The sequence below is a fragment of the Betta splendens genome, chromosome 3 (genome assembly GCF_900634795.4).
Source record: "Betta splendens chromosome 3, fBetSpl5.4, whole genome shotgun sequence".
In the NCBI taxonomy this organism is placed as follows: Eukaryota; Metazoa; Chordata; class Actinopteri; order Anabantiformes; family Osphronemidae; genus Betta; species Betta splendens.
In genome coordinates, this window is record NC_040883.2 from 17,084,807 (window position 1) to 17,101,142 (window position 16,336).

The 16,336-nt window shown below is 50.7% G+C and overlaps 1 protein-coding gene and 1 long non-coding RNA gene across 5 annotated transcripts in view; one reads left to right on the forward strand and one right to left on the reverse strand.

Moving 5' to 3' along the window:
- Positions 1-2,467: 2,467 nt before the first annotated feature.
- On the reverse strand, positions 2,468-3,434 carry LOC129603913 (uncharacterized). Its single transcript, XR_008694268.1, has 2 exons — positions 3,300-3,434; positions 2,468-3,030 (listed from the first exon to the last, which is right to left on the reverse strand). It is a non-coding gene; the product is annotated as an uncharacterized LOC129603913 (long non-coding RNA).
- The window catches only part of cbfa2t3 (CBFA2/RUNX1 partner transcriptional co-repressor 3), a 32,045-nt gene continuing 18,698 nt past the window's right edge, over positions 2,990-16,336 (forward strand). For 3 of the 4 annotated variants that reach the window (XM_029144360.3, XM_055507535.1, XM_055507536.1), the window contains exon 1: positions 2,990-3,580. In XM_029144360.3, the coding sequence (XP_029000193.1) occupies positions 3,388-3,580 (193 nt within the window). In that variant the 5' untranslated portion in view covers positions 2,990-3,387. Of the gene's footprint in view, positions 3,581-8,386; positions 9,814-16,336 lie in introns of those variants that run through there. The other variant, XM_055507537.1, reaches the window with a different exon arrangement.

Here is a 16,336-nt window from a genome sequence, read left to right on the forward strand (position 1 = left end):
CAACATTGTTGCTGTTGAGCTGCAGTATGTGTTGGCTCCAAGTGCTTGAAGGATGGCTGCAAAGTTGAAGAGTTCAGCCCGTTAGTGGGGGCCAGGTGTCTCACAGGCAGCCAAGACGCTTCACCATATGGCTGCTTCTCACCACCGCACACCAGCCGTCTCAAACACTGACTTTCACATACTTGACTTTGCACTGTGCAGGGAGACAAGCTGCATCTGGTCCGAACCTTGACCATTGAACTGTGTTTGGGATGGTGATTGTTTTGATTCAAAAAAACAAAGAGAAAGCTAGTTTGACTGTGTTTATAGTGAAAAAGGGCAACTTGTACCATTCTGTGCCAATCAAATGACAATTAATGACCTGGTAAACACGAAAGCCTGATTTCCTGCATCCCACAGGATTTCTGATATAGCAACAAAGTTGCAGATTATGTTGCTCCTCTCCTGCATGCTGATCAGAGTTTTAAAGAGGTAATGAAGTCCTGGTGTGTCCTCCTGCTGGGTCTGTATTTGGCGAGGGGTGCCTGCGTGTCGCTGATAGAGGGATCTCTCTGACACGGATGCTCTGACCCGCCACATACGGAGGCAGCAGCGGCAGCCGCTGAGGGGAGATAAGGCTAGGCTAGCTGCTCGGCTGTTACGCACGTTTTGCCCCCCTCTGCCCCGTTCTTCTCTCCTCCCCGGCTCCTCCCTCCATCCATCCTCCCTCCCATCATCCTGCTGACCTTATCTCAGGGGAGAAGGCACCACTGGGTCGCTACTGTGATAGCACCTGCCAGAACCAGAGCTGGCCTCTGGTGATTATGGGGGAATCATTATCGCTCTCTCCCCCAAAAACTCATTTTATACCTGCCAACATCTGAGGGGAGGAGGGGAGGAGGGCACAGGAGCGGAGGCTTCTACTGTATAACAGGTAGCACAGAGTGTGTGTTGGTGTGTGTGTGTGTGTGTTTGTCTCTGTTAGGTTATTATAGTTGAGGTATATACTGTACTGTAGGCAAAACCACAAGCTCGCTCTGCCATGAGATATAAACGTAATAAAAGATTATGTAAACATTATTAGATGATGATGATGGATCACCTGTGTTAACCTCTCACATATGTACGATAACCTTAGGCAAATGGATGGAAAACATAATATGGACATAAACTAGATTCTCATCCCAGGTAACGTCTTCTGGATACTACATATATACTGTATTTACTCCTTTTAATGACTTTAAATGCACCTCATTCCTGTCACAGCACACAGTCAAGTGAGGGGGCGACTGTCAATCTCAGTAACACAAACTATTTTTGCTGCGTTTCTGACTTATTCTGTTTTCCTCTTCTATACAGTATGTTCCTGAACAATCACGCTTTCCAGCAACATCCACACATGCTCTCACATCGGTTCAGGTGTGTTTCATCTTGCTGACCACCTTCAGTCATAATATTTCTTCCATTTGACCTGTCCCAGTCACACTGTATAGTGTTTTTAAATGGGAGCGCATTCTGTAAGTACATGTTGTAAAGATGGGAAAGTCCGTCATTAATTGTGTGAAAATCAAAAAAACCCTAGATTTCATGTGCTCGTTACGTTGCGGGTTTAAAGAGAAATCAGTTCTCTCTCTCTCTGTCTGTCTCTCTCTCCCTTTATCTCTCTGTCACCCCCACCCAGAGACAGAGAAAGCAACATGCGTTTCTCTCACTTCCTCTCTGCTTATGACCATCTGTGTGTTGGTTTCAGCCAGGCACTCGGCACATCTGTGAACTCACATCCCCTCTCACTTCTCTGCTCTGCACAAAACCTGCTCGAATAAAAAGTACGTCGGCGTGTGTTTTGGGCGTGTAGCCGTCAGGAGCTAGGACCGAGTTAGGGGCTAATGACTCCTGGGAGGTCGGGAGGTCAAGGAGGTGACGGCTACAGTGTTGCTGGAGTGTCACATGAAAGCCATTGTCAGCTGCCCCAGCTTTGTGGAGTTTACTTTGGCATCTATGCTACCAAATGTGTGGCTGGAATGTCTCAAGCAGATGCCTATTGCCAAAACCTTCCTCCGTCTGTTTGCTGTGACCCTCACGAACGAATTGGAAAATAAACTGAAGGTCTAAGCATTAAATGACAGAGTTCAGCAATTACAAGGGCTTACTAGAGACAACAGACACAGATACTGAGGGTAATAGAAGCAATAATAAAAGTGAAATAGTATGTTTCAAAGCGCCCCACCCTTTAAATGTTCTCTTTCTTTTATGTCTCTTAAGCTAATGTGTTATGGGAGATAAAACTACCTTCATTCAAATACTTATGTTCACACTAGCTTTACCTAACTTCACATTTAACTGAAACTGCTCTCAAGGGAAAAACCTTGGTTTATATGGAATGCATAAAATGAGAAGTAAATGTTGAGCTGATGAGAAGAGCGGTTCCAGCAAATACTGTGAATAAAAACAAAAAGTGTTATTTCTACAAATGACGTTTCCGTTTAGAGAAGATGAAGAGTCTGTTTTTATTTTCCTAAGTTTTAGAAACACAGGTGGAAGCTATTTACAATGAATTACATTTTACACTGTTTTATTACGATTTGTTAACCTTTAGGGCTTATTTTCAAACCTTTAGCATTAACTGGAGACCATCCATCAGCACTGATTATGGGCCACAGCACATGCAGGCAGAGGGATCTTGAGAACAAGGTAAAGGGAACGCCGAGACCCGAAGATGCGAGGAGGGGAACGAGTGGCCGGCGTCCGCAGACACAGCTGGTTCCTGACAGAGGAAGCCCAGATGGAGGCCCAGGTCCTGCTGACTGCTGCTGTTAGCACAGGCACCGCGGCTGCGGCCCCTGGGGAGGCCCGGCCCGGCCTGCAACAGCAGCAACGCACACAAACTATCATACGAACGCACACTTCTCCTTTGAGTCGCAGCAGCAGGGCAGGGCGGGAGGAGGGTTCAGACGGGAGCACAGCCCATCAGCCGGGCTGCGAGAGACCGAATGACCTGGCTGTGACACACGCGCTCACACACATGCTGTTGCTCGCCCAACGCACACCCTGCTGAAAAAAAGGGAGGAGAGAGAAGCAGATGGAAGGATAAGAGGGACCGGAGGGTTGTGTGTACAGGAGATGAGCCTGAAGACAACAGTCGTTGGTTGTGGATATTAATATGCAACCTCAGCGTGTTTTTCTAGACAGTTTTCCGTGAAGCAGGAAAATGACTTGAGGAGTCCAGGAGTTTTACAGCGAGAAGACTCTGATGAGAGGGGAAAAGGACGCGACTCACACAGCTCTGACAGCCGTTAACGCACAGTGGGTGAAAGATTTACCAGCACAGAACAGGACAGGCTTCAAAGGTTCCGCCGTTTCTTCTTCGGTGGTGGTGAACTCTCGCCGTGGTGATTCCAAGGTCAGAACATGTCGGCTGAGGTTCATCTGGAGCGCCAGAAGAAGGCTGGGACTTCATCCGCTCCAGGTTTCGCTCCACGTGTCCCCACAGTCACGCTCGTCAGCCACAGGGAGCTAAGGGTTAAACACGCCTGCCGCGGACTCCGGCCCGGGAGCCTCGATCCCGACCCGGCCACCAGCAGCCACTACAACTGTAGCGAAGGTAGGCGCTTGTCATGTTGAAGGAGCGGTTGTGCGGAACCTTTTGGCACGGCGGCGCTGCGGTGAGTGATGGAGGAACCTGCAGCTGTCAGGTCCGCTCATTAAGTGGGAGTGATTGACGGATAATCAGTTTGTGTTGACTCAGCGCCGCGTGCTGTGAGGGCATTTCGGCAGCGGGGCTGTTATTCGATGAGTGACGCAAGGGTTTCAAGGTTAAAATGACATCAAACGTTTCATCGAAATGACTTTTCCTCACCCGGATGATTGAGTGCAACATGATCCCACGCTAGGACCCAAGTCAAACCAGTCCAACAAGAGCATTTTCTTATTTTCATGAGCTCAGATGAAGTCGTGGTTGTTGTGAAGGAGCCCAGAGGAGCGTCCTCATCCTGTGGCACAGCGGAGGAAAGGGAAAGACGCTGTCTGGGACGCTGGGTGGGCGGGGGCTTTCTTCCTGCGGGCTTCCCCAGGCAGCTGCAGAACCCGGTTCTGCAGTTTCGCTGCTCGGCTCGAACACAGATGCAGGTCGGAAGTGTGCAAAAGTTCCACACCGGTGTGGCAGCTCCAAAGGCGTCGAGGCAAGAGAAAAATGAAAGGGAGGGAAAAATGTAATTGATTCTTAAAGAAGTGAAAACACTGAAGTAGCGCCTGGAGGTAAAAATAAAAACCTTCACTTAAATCAGCAAAGGGTTCAAGGAGAGAGAGATGCTTTAAGAATCAGACATTAAAGGCCTAATTTTATAGACTCTAAATATGTAGAAACTGTAAGCCAGCGCCAGGACTAATACCCAACGTAGTGAATTACCTGCAGCGACTGCCGTCTCTTGGCAGTAATGAGCTTTGTGAACGTTGCAGCGATAAGGCCTCTATAATTAGGCTTAGTCAAAAGCATCCCCCCCTGTAATTCTGTGATAAAAACACAGTGGAACTCGGGTGTCGGTGCATTCGTCTCACAGCCACGCGTGCGCTCACGTGCGTGCGCCGAGGAAATGTGTCGGTGTGAGACGTAAACACTGCTCTTTGTTCAAGTAGTTCACCTGAAATAACTGTGTGTGTGTGTGTGTGTGTGTGTGTGTGTGTGTGTGTGTGTGTGTAAGGGGAGGCTAGAGTCCGGCAATACTGTATGTTCACACTGTATGGAGAAGCGGTGTGCATGCGCGTGTGTGCGTGCATGCGCGCGTGTGTGTGTGTGTGTGTGTGTGCGTGCGCGCTAGGTGTTGTGAGTTGCAGCGGAGGCTTCCTGTGAGGGAGCAGATGTCGCAGAGCTCAGGCACAGCTGCGACGGGCGATAACTGCGGTGGCAAGAATATGTCGGCACGCTGGCTCTTCTCCCTGGGTCTTATCAGTCGCACACAGTCGCACAGACGCACACGCACGCACACACACACACACACACACACACGCTCTACAATAAGGAACTGCCACCCAGCACCAGCACAGCCGCACAGCAGGCCCAGATAGAGGGAGGAAGGCAATGAGAGCGCTGCAGAGAGGAAGAAAAGGAGCAAGGACTAAATCAAGGGACTTGACTGAAAAGGTGCAGTGAATCCCTAACAAAGCCTTGGCTCATGTCGGCTGTATCATAGAGTTCATAATTTTGTGCCCATCCTAATCCTCCACAGCTATGAATAGGCTATTCCTTGGAGTTCTCTCTCCCTAACAGTCACCAGCAGCACTTTTATGCCGTACATAACACCACAGCCGCGTGGCTGTCATGATAGATCACCAACGCGGTCGCTCACGTCGCCACACACCTGTTTCATGCGAGCACAAGAGTTTCAACACTCTGTGGATGATGATGGGGCGTGTGTGTGTGTGTGTGTGTGGTGGGGGTGGGGTGGGGCTGTTATCCTCTATTTCCTCAGCACCAGCTTTGTGGTTTCCACGAGGAACAGATGTTCACAACTTGATACAGTGCCTCATCCCCTCCGCTCACTATCTCCAGCGCCAGTACCACCAACTGCCTGCGAACGCACAAACACACAAACAAGTGCCTCCACACGCAGCATTGTCTCATGGGAAACGCGCTCGCACACGCCGCGGCGCGGCGTTCGGGGGGGCGTGTTCGGCGTTTTTATTGTCCGTCTCCCTCAGACTCAGACTGCATATCCTGTTCTTGAGTCAACACTTGATTTAATCAGGTGTCACTTCCTCCTTCGTCAGCTTGCACTTCTGTTGGTCAACGCTAACGCTGCACTGAGGCCCTCATTCAACCTGGGAACACACCAGTGCTTACATTGCTGCACCCAGCTCTGTGCATGCTCACCCCTCACGACCGCAGACAGGTTTATTTTGGGAGAGACCTATGCTAAAGAGATTCACGCATTGCAGCTTCGTTATCTATGTTCTTCTTCATGAGTCCTTAATCATGTGAATCAGCTGAACTATGATTCTAGTATAGGGGATCATTTGGTTTTTGCCACTTTGGGCACATATTGTGGAGGCAGCGCTGGTGGCGGGTCAAGGACCCGTTCCACAAGCCACGTTACAAAGTCGGCCGGTCCTCCTTCACCGCATCACGGAGCAGAGATGTTAACACACGCGGCGAGACGCCGACATCCTCTCCAGCGCCGCTATCGGAGAGAGCAGTGTTTAAATGACAACACCGCATTCACAGATGACGCACGCGCTGAAAAGGAAATTTCTCAACACAATAATTTTCTATCAGCGTTTCAATCAGCATAACACAGCTCAGTTACGTTGGTGCCGTGATAAAGAGATGTGCTCTCTCTCTCTCTCGCTCCCTCCCCCCCCTCCATGGCTTCGCGGAACCTAGATTGGTGTCTTTAATGGCAACTCCATGAGAGTGTTTGTTGAATGTGCATGACAGTGGAGAAGATAGCAGAGGAGAGAGGAGCACAGGAACACAATGGGTTTAGCGTTCCTTTCACTCGGCTCAGGGCCTTATCTCCTTTCAACACACTAGCCTGTGACTGCCACTATAGGAAAGGATTTACAATGTGAATGAATGAAATGCTGCAAACTTCTCTCTTTCCCGCTCGCTTTTGCTCGCACACACGCATGCACACACACACACACACACAGACACACACACGCACACACACACACAAAAATTGACAAATTCAGACCAGCACAATGACCAAAACTAATTCTAGGAACTAAAAAAGCGTTTGTGCAACCAGGAGATGAGTGTCACTCTTGTCTGGACACAAGAGTCCAGAGTCTGGGGCTGGTGGATGGAGGGGGTGTGAGGTAACATTAGGTGAAAGACAGAGGACAAAAAGCTGTTTTGGTCATTAATGCCATCAAAGGGTCCACCAGTCATAGTATTATGGCAAAGGGAGTTCATGAAGGCGAGGTTCCCACCTCGCGTGCGCTCCATTGTGCAGTTTATCAGGCCAGCCACATGGAGTGTCAGCGCTAACCCAGTGACCGCTCAACAAAAGGCCAAATTAAGAGGAGCGAGGCGCTGTCGTACAGGGAGGCTGACAGGTTGACTGACGCCGCTCCCGAGGAGAATAGCATCCTGTCAGTCTCGGAGCTGTCACCTTGACAGGAATCCTTTCTTTGGATGCAACCCCCATCGTCAACCTTTCTGTCACTCAAGGCCACACACACACGCACACACACACACACACACACACGCACGCGCGCGTGCACACACACACACACACACACAGAGCCACCTACAGAACCGCAGTGACACACACTCACAAGGCTGCGTGCATTGAGAAGCTACTGTAGGGCCTTTACTCTCCAACACTCCCTATCTGCATTTCTCTTTCAGAGTAAGTTTTATAAACACTCCATCCATCTCCTTGACAACCATGCTCCGCACACTACACACTCTGCCGATGACACACCCGTCCTATAAGGGCCTGTAGCGCTTGTGTGTGTGCGTTTGTGTTTGTGTACGACTACGTTTGCAGACGCAGCCCAACATTCAATGCACCCCATGCTTCAAACATTGGGTCATTTCACTCGGCTGCGCTCCGATCAGCGAGTGCCGGGGTTTCCCTCTGCGCTCGGTCACGATATTTAATCAGTTCCGGAGCCTTTTTTTAAAAGTCCTCTGGGCTCCATTAGAAGCCAGCGTTTGTGTTGGAGGCTGGTGAAGCTGGTGAGACTGGAGCTGGGGCAGAGCAGCTGTCCGTGTGTACTTTACAAGCTGGTTCTGTTTGTTCTGTAGAAACAGAAGAGGGCAGAAGGGTGTCAGCTTTGTCTTCTGTCCCCCTCCACGCCTCTGAGTGTGTGTGTGTGTGTGTGTGTGTGTGTGTGTGTGTGTGTGTGTGTGTGTGTGTGTGTGTGTGTGTGTGTGTGTGTGTGTGTGTGTTTCAGGGAGCGCATGAGAGCAGGTGGGTGGGGAAAAGGGTCTCACAGACCTCACAGTCTGGACAGGTGTGGGGTTCTCACTATAAACAAACCAGATGTACCTGCCTCCATCTCTGTGTGTGTATTTCTGACTAACTAATACTGTGGTGTAAATGCACCAAAGTCAGTAAAACATCTATTTTAATCTGTAGAGAAGCCGGTATAATTCAGAATGAGCTGTGTGTGTTAACTGATAAAACTGATAAACAAACAATCAACTTTTTCTTTTTTCAATCTGAGGTGAATTTTTTTTAAAACAGTTATTGGGTCCAACTTTTCAAATCAGCGCCTCGAAACGATACAAAAACTGAGTAACAGTTCAATAATTCAAATACTAAATAAAGTTTGTTGTCCTGCGCTTACCTGGTTGTTCTCGTCGTCCTGATATGAGGAAACAGCGGCCCCTAGGGGCAGACAGAGGGACAGCGCAGCAGTTGTGTTTCACCTCCCGTTGCTTGTTGATTTGACTGCGCTGGTGTCTGAAATGACTTGACAGGACAAGGTTTATTTTAGGCTGCACTTCGTCACTCAATCATCAGATACATTTTATCACGTACAGTTGCATGTATAATTATATTTGCACATTTAATTGTAATACCCGGGTCAACTGTCAACTGTGATTAAGTCATTTGCTGATCTAGTGCAGTATATTTAGCCTCCAATGGCATCATAATCAATTTGCACGAATTGGAGTTTTTGAATTCAAGGATTCCTGTACAATAGATGCCAGCTTTTGCCACTAATGGTACCCGAGAGAGAGAGAGAGAGAGAGAGAGAGAGAGAGAGAGAGAGAGAGAGAGAGAGAGAGGTTAGGAGCTCCAGATGGTGTTTAAACGCAGACAGAAGGCTACTGCGAGGACAGAGAGGGAGGAGGAGGAGAGAGCCGCGGTTACTGCGCACAGTGGGCCCGCCAGCTCCACTCATCAGCGAAGATAAAAGTCCGAAAAAGCCAAATCGCGAATCCGCGGAAACCAAACTCACCCCTTCTGGTAAAAGCAGCTGATTGTGATTTTTCCTCGGGAGAAGTGAGTCTTTTCCAGCACCATCCGAAGACGGCTCAGCGGACGACCGTGGGAGGAGAGGGGGAAACGCGGCGGCGGAGTCGCCTCGGCGTCAACCGCGGTTCGAAGATATTAACGGAGCCCAGCCGGTGCCGTCGGATGTTTGAGGACTTGACCCCGACACCGCGGACTGAGCCCAAACTGTGTTTTTAAACTTGTCACAGCGGGATAATAACAGAGAAACAGACGCGCCCTGCAGACGAGAAGATCCGCATCTCAAGCGTTAGTTGCACGAGAGACGCGAGGATCTGTGGACTTAAAGCGAAGAAGAAAGCAGGTTGATAGTTCTGTCCACTCATAACAAAAAGAAACAGAAAGTGCGTTTTTGGTTTGCAGTTCGAATCGTATTGTTCCATTTCTGGTTCCTTTCCTGGATGGTCAGAATGAGCACGAAGGCGAGTCGATGACTGCGAGAAGTTCTGATTTTTCCCCGTTGTCCTCAACGCGAGAAGCTGTTCGCTCAAGAAAAACACACACGTCCTGCGAAACCAAAGACATCAGTGTCGTTAAGGATCCAATTGTTTCTTCCGTTTAGGCGAAAAGAGAAATACCTCATCATTCATTAACCCTGGATCATCAACACCGCTTGAGCTCCCAAAGGAAACTTAAAGCTTTTTTTCTTTTGTGTTAGACGTCGGCTCCTGTCGCTCCTTCTTCCCAGTACTTGAAAAACAAAAAGAAGGAATAACACCTGAACTGTGCGCACTATCCAGCACAGGCTTCGGACCAGTCCCTGTTTCCAAATAATGCGGATTGAGACGATATAAAAGCTGTTTTAGAAACCGTTTGGTGTGGATTATCACCGCTACAATTACCTCAGCTTGACCTCGACCTTCACAAAGTAAGTACAACCTGCAAACGCTCGCTATTGAAGCAATGTACAAAGGACTATTTTATTTCTTTAAAGAGTGAATTATTCAGGGGTTTTGCAAAAGTGAATAGGTTTTCGTAGTTTTGCATGTTTGGCATTCTGAAGAAGTTCATTTAAAGAACTTATGCAAGGAAAAAGTCTCATAATATTATGTCTGCAACTCATAGAGGCATAAAAATATATAAATATATGTATAAAATAAAACTAGGCTGGTTTTAAAATTGTCTTAAATTTTCTCCACTTTTATGGCATCCTTTTACCTTCAGTGTCTTAGAGGCTTTAAATTATTACTCCTACTGTATCATAATACTATTATTGCCCATCAGATCTACTTTGGTTTATTTGTGAACAGAACGTGGAGAGCTGAGGTGGACAGATAGTAAGAAAAAAAAGAGTGGGGGGGGGCGGGTGGTGGTTGTGAGTAGTTTGCTCCATCAGTCTCTGCTGAACATCAAAGCAGTGTTGAGACTCGGTGATGACACCAAATGTGTGGTCTCCATGAACTTGGTGTCCACCTGGGCTCCATGAAGGTGATGTGTGTAAAAGGATAAGTTTAGACACTTACCCTGAGCCCGACCCAGAATAACCTCTGCAGCCCCGTATGGTGCATTATTGCACCAGTGTGAGTGTATACAAATAAATGAGAAACTTGAATGTTTGTGATTTCTGGCGTGCGCGTGTGTCCATGCGCCCAAATCGTTGTGTGAAGGCGTTAAACAAAAAAAAAAAAAAAGTGTCCGACAGAAAAGCTGCGGCAACTGAAAGAAGTGAACGCTACTGAAACGTCAGCGAAGAAGCTGCGATCATAACGTGGGATCTATAACAAACCTGGCGTCTGTGAGGACGCTCCCTGAGCAGCTCGGGTCCGTCCCAAGGTTTCTACCCCCACTTGAACAGCCTCAGCAGCGCACTCTTCCGCCTGTTAGTGCAACAGTAAAACACTCAAGCCATTTTCTCTGCAGGACATGGGGCCTGTATAATTGGCCCTGGTAAATATCATCTGAATAATTGAACAGTTGATAATAGTCTCCAACAATGGATGAGGGGTTGCAGAGGTGAAACCGCAGTGCAGACACCCAGCCTCACCGCACATTATGGCTGCATCACCACCAAGCGAGCCTCTCTCCCTCCCTCCTTCCAAACCGGCCACATCGCTCGGCTCGGCCCGGCCCGGCCCGTCCAGCCACCTGCTGAGGCAGATGACCCCCCCTTTTCATTAAGAAGCTCCCTTTAAAGGCAGGCCATTCGTTCCAACCCCGGCCCGCCGGGCGTTAATCCGGTTCCGGTCCAGACGGGCCCATGCCACAGGACGCGTCTCTGAAAGAGCAGACACTCAGAGCCCAGTCTCACCTCACGTCTAGACAACGCAGGCATCACGCAACAGTGGAGGACGTGTCCCAGTGAGTTACGCGTCCAAAGGAGCCGTCCACCTTTTAGAACCTTCTGCTCGGCCGTGTCTGCACATGAACTGGGATCGCCGCGGGATGTGAGTGTAGCTTACAAGCTTACTGTGGGAGTGTGTGGCCTTGTTGAGTGCGTGTGTGTGTGTGTGTGATTACTGTGATCTAAATGCGGGCAGTGCAGGTGAAACTAGCTGTCTCCTAATTAATGAGCAGAGCAGATGGCCTTGGGTGGGCGGGAGCTGCGAGCACACAGCGAGCCGGTCAGGTGGTCAGCACAACACAGGCACCTGGGCCATCACAAACAAGACAAGCCAAATGGCTGTGTGTGTGTGTGTGTGTGTGTGTGTGTGTGTGTGTGTGTGTGTGTGTGTGTGTGTGTGTGTGTGTGTGTGTGTGTGTGTGTGCGCGTGGCCTTTAAGGAAAAATAAATACGTCCTGTACTGCTGTACTCTTGGTAAGTCACAGGTGTGTGTGTTTATACATGTGTAGTGAACACACTCAGGTAACAGAAGTGTTAGTTTGATTACTGTTAGTTTGGTTCATGTGAATTTAATGAGATCAGTGTGTGAATATGGAAGCAAGTCAGCAAATGATGGAGTGACTTTCCTGGTCTCGCTGCTGTTTATCCTCATGCGCTGTGGGAAAGACCAGTGGGGTTCTGGCTGCCTTCTGCCTTGTTCTGGGTCCTGTGTACTGTACGTATGCGTGTGTGTGTGTGTGTGTGTGTGTGTGGGTCCGCCTCGCTCTGCTCTGTTCCACATGTGTTTGACATTACTGTGACAAGGCGGCCCAGGCTCTCCGGGGACATGGAGAATGTCAGAGAGCAGAGCAGAGCAGCGAACAGCTTCCCAACATCGCACGGAACCAGAAACACACTGGCCGCACGTCGGCCCGCTGACGCCGCAGCGTGGGAGCTCAGCAGAGGCCGAGGCCGAGTAAAAACCCCCAAAGTGTGCGCGAGACGTCCTTTTCCCCGCCGGCTTCCCCACGCGTGCACGGAACGCTGTGGAGCACGCAGGCACGCGGTTGTTCCTCGTTAGTCAAAACGCTGTTTTGCACCCGTTGGAAATATCAAGTGTGTTTTCTTCCCGCGTCTCGTGGAGGCAGGTGAAACGCTCCAATTACCTTATTGTGTGAGAGTCAAGAGTGAAAACTCGTCCATGGTTGAGCGTGTCTGGAAATTATTTGTGCCATCGACTCTTCGTTTCCCCTCCCCCCACCATTCTCCCCACGGCACTTTCTCGCCTCCCACGTCCTCGTCCTCGCGGTAGGAAGTGTGCGCAGATCAGAGTCAGACACAGGAAACAGCTGCGCTAATCTCCACCAGCGCTGAGCTCCTTTTTAATCAAGTCAAATGGACACAGCGGCAGGCGGAGAAAATGGGAAGTTCATATCGCGTCTCCTACCTGATCCAACCAAACCCACCCTTTCCTACAGGCCGACCCCGGTGCCGCTGTCGCAGGCAGGGAGCAAACGAGCACAAAGGAGCGCGGGCTGAAGTCACGGCCTCTTCCTCCAAAGTCGTCCTCGAGGTGGAAGGAAGGCGCGTCTCGTCTCGTGTTCTGGAGTTGAGGAATTAAAAAAAAGGCGACGTTATCTCCTGGAAACAGATCCTGTGCCACACAGATGGTTCCGTCTCTCTTCAAATGGGAAGGCGAGCCACCGAGTGCCACCAGTCAGTCGGACAGGCCCTAATCTCGGCTCCAGCCTTCCTTCCTCCGCCGCGCGGCCTCTGCCGCACGCACAAAGGCCGACGCTGCCCCTCCAGATAAAAGCTCCCGCCCGCGTGCTGTACAGATCACTGCTAAATGGACATTTCAGCTTCTCAGATGTATTAGAGGCGCAGCAGGGGGGGGGGGGTCACCGATTTTACCGATATGTTAAAAAGATCAGTGGTCAACTTATTGGCTGGCATTTAAAGTCACGGGGGCTCAGCGGGGGGCCGCGGCGCGTCTGATGCTTTCAGCGCCGTCTTTCAAGTGCTGCCTCAGAGAGAAACCAGCTCCTCAGTAATGTGCTCTGACCTCCGCCGGTTATCGTTTAAAGAGCACTTCTTACACGTTTCTCCGGGCTCTGAGATAAATGGGGGGGGGGGGGGGGGGGGGGGGGGTGGGGGGGGGGGGGGGGTGGTGTGGGGGGGTTGTGATTGTGCTGGAGACGCCGGGCATTAGCGAGCGCGGCGCTCCGGACCGGCGCCGATGTGGAGCGCAGCTCCTCGGTCGCTCCTTCTTGGGCCGCGACGTCGGGTTGACAGCTCACCTGATCGGCGCGTTGACGGCCCGGTGACCCGCTCGCTCGGCGGCGCCGGCGTCCCGTAGTCGGGCCCGGTCCCGGAGGACTAGCTGGTATTTATTTCTGCAGCTTCCAGTATGAGCTGGCCGTGGGCTAAATGGAGAAACTGTCAAAGCTTCTCTCTAACCTGTCACATGAATTGCCCCCCCCCCCTCTGCATTCTGCTTCCCAGCAGCTCGTGTGTGTGTGTGTGTGTGTGTGTGTGTGTGTGTGTGTGTGTGTGTGTGTGTGTGTGTGTGTGTGGAGGCTACGGGGTCCTGCAGGATAATGCGGAGCACACGCTACCCGCGGCTGGCTAATGTCAGGCGCTATTGTTACTGTGCCCGTGGGCCAAATCAAGAGGCATGAGAGCAGTTCAGGCTGCAGACAGTTCTGTCAGCGCTGACAGCTCCGCGGTGACGGAGCAGACGTTTAACGCTGAATGAAATGAAATACGTGACATCAAGCGGGAGAATGACTAAGACGAAGCTGCTGTTTGTTTTCCCATCGCAGCCGCGGAGAGACAGCTCGGTGTCGGGGCTTTAACAGAACGAGGCGGCCACAATGTGTGTGTGTGTGTGTGTGTGTGTGTGTGTGTGTGTGTGTGTGTGTGTGTGTGTGTGTGTGTGTGTGTGTGTGTGTGTGTGTGTGTGTGTGTGCGTGCGTGTGTGTCTGCGTGCGCACCTTATGTTGCCAGGGTCAAATCTAAGTCTTTTGTGCTCCATAAATTCGCAGGCAGCGGCAGTGACGTAAGAACAAACAGAGCTGCTCGCTGCTGCAGCTGGCTCAAAAGAGGGAGAGACAGCGGAGAGGAACACGGGAGGGAAAGAGGGAGCAGGACAGCAGCTGTCAGGCCTCCGTCGCACACCTGTCACACAGGAAGCGAGCGCCGGCCACTGTTTCCTGGATACACCTCCTCAAACAGCGCTCCTGGAGGAAATGGACGCGGGACATCTGCCGTGACGGGGACGCGGATTCATGCAGCCAGAGAAAGTCGCTAAAGCAACTGCAGCGTTTCAGCTTCTGCTGGCGCCGTGGTGCCAGCTGCCCCCGTGTGTGTGTCCAGATTGTGTACAGTTACAAGGATGTTTGTGTTATCATAGGCGCACTGTGACAGACGGGTCTCTCTGTGGAGACTCCGGCCCAACTCTCCCAGAATCACAATGAGCCCACATGCCAGCGGGACGTTCCCACGGCTGCTGCTTCAGACCCCCCCCCCCTCCTCCCCCCACCCCTGTGACCAGTATGAACTAAGCCAGATGTAGTGTAGCTGCTCACAGATGTACGCAGGACTCCTCACACGGCCTTGCTCCGCTTTCCCCCCGTCCGTCCCATCGCTCAGCCGCCGGCCCGGCCTCCGCGTCCAGCGGATCGAACGCCGACGTGAAGTCACTCGGTGCTACAGTGATGCGGACGAGACACTTACTCACTGCTTGTTCTCCCCTTTGCACCCGGCGCTGCTCGGCCGCGGCCGCTCTTGGTATTTCTCGCCATGTTGTGTCTTCTAGGACGCTCTTCATGCTGCCTGTTTGCAATTAAGAGCGTAATTGAAAGCGCTAATGAGCTAATTGTGCTAGTTGACGCTGCAGGTGTCTGGATCAAGAGTCCTGTTTATGCAGCTCCTGTCACGTGGAGCATGCAGCGTGCAGGAAGACAGAGTTGAAGGTTTCAAGGGTTATGACAAATTCAGTAAAACTGTTTAGGTTTCGATCAGAGCTTAAAGACACCAAACAAAGTTTTTTGCTTTTGCAGAACTTTCTTTTTATTCCTGTGTTCTTCAGCGTGTCGTGTGTGACGGAGCTCGTTGGAGAGCAGAAAGACAAAACCAGGCCTAATCTGATGTTGGCAGCCTGAGGCTGAGCTCTCAGCTGGCATAATTAGGCTTTGGATGGATGCGAGGAGGGAACAAAGACGCGTTATCACACGGAGTTCTAGCTACATGTAAATCTCTCTGAGCTTGTGTCTGTGCCTTTACGTCTCTGGCCCCTTCCCAGCTGTACATGCTCAGTCACTTCCTCATGTGAGCGTCTCTTTCTTGTCTACTTCCTCCCCCATGTCTCTGCTTGCTCTCTCTTTCTGCCTCCTCCCTCCCTCCCTCCCTCCCCCCTCTCTCTCTCTCTCTCTCTCTCTCTCTCTCTCTCTCTCTCTCTCTCTCTCTCTCTCTCTCTCTCTCTCTGTGGCAGCTGTGCTGGTGATGGCTGTGTGCCCATGGTGCAAGCTGGCTGTGGGGTCCCAGGTGGCCCACATGACAGTTATTGATGTTCAGGTGTTCAGCTCCTCTCACACTGAGACCCCAGAGCCACACACACACACACACACACACACACACACACACACACACACACACACACACACACACACACACACACACACACACACACACTCTCACATGCATCCACAGAATACTGTACATGCAAGTCGTCGTGTACTGGCACAGTTACACATATAAAACCTATTCCTCTGTCGCTGTCGTGAAGTGTAAACAATGCGCTAACAAGCAGCTGCTGGGCTGTGTGACAAGCCACAAAAATGATCGTTTTCAGCGAGATGATAACAATGTTTTTCAAATTTAATGCAGAGCTGTTTTTACACTGCGTGATTCATACACATCAGTATTTGTGACCGTTTTGTTTCACGATAGCCAGCGTTGGTACCACAGCCCAGTTCGGCCCTAACACTCTCCAGATGTGTCTGGCTAACTGGGGAGTTGTTCTTGGCACAGTCCGCTTCAGCTAATGTCACAAATACTTTCCTTTATTTAGGAATGGCTCTGGGTTAGTGGCTGGAGAGGGAGGGAGGGAGGGAGGGAGGCAAGGATG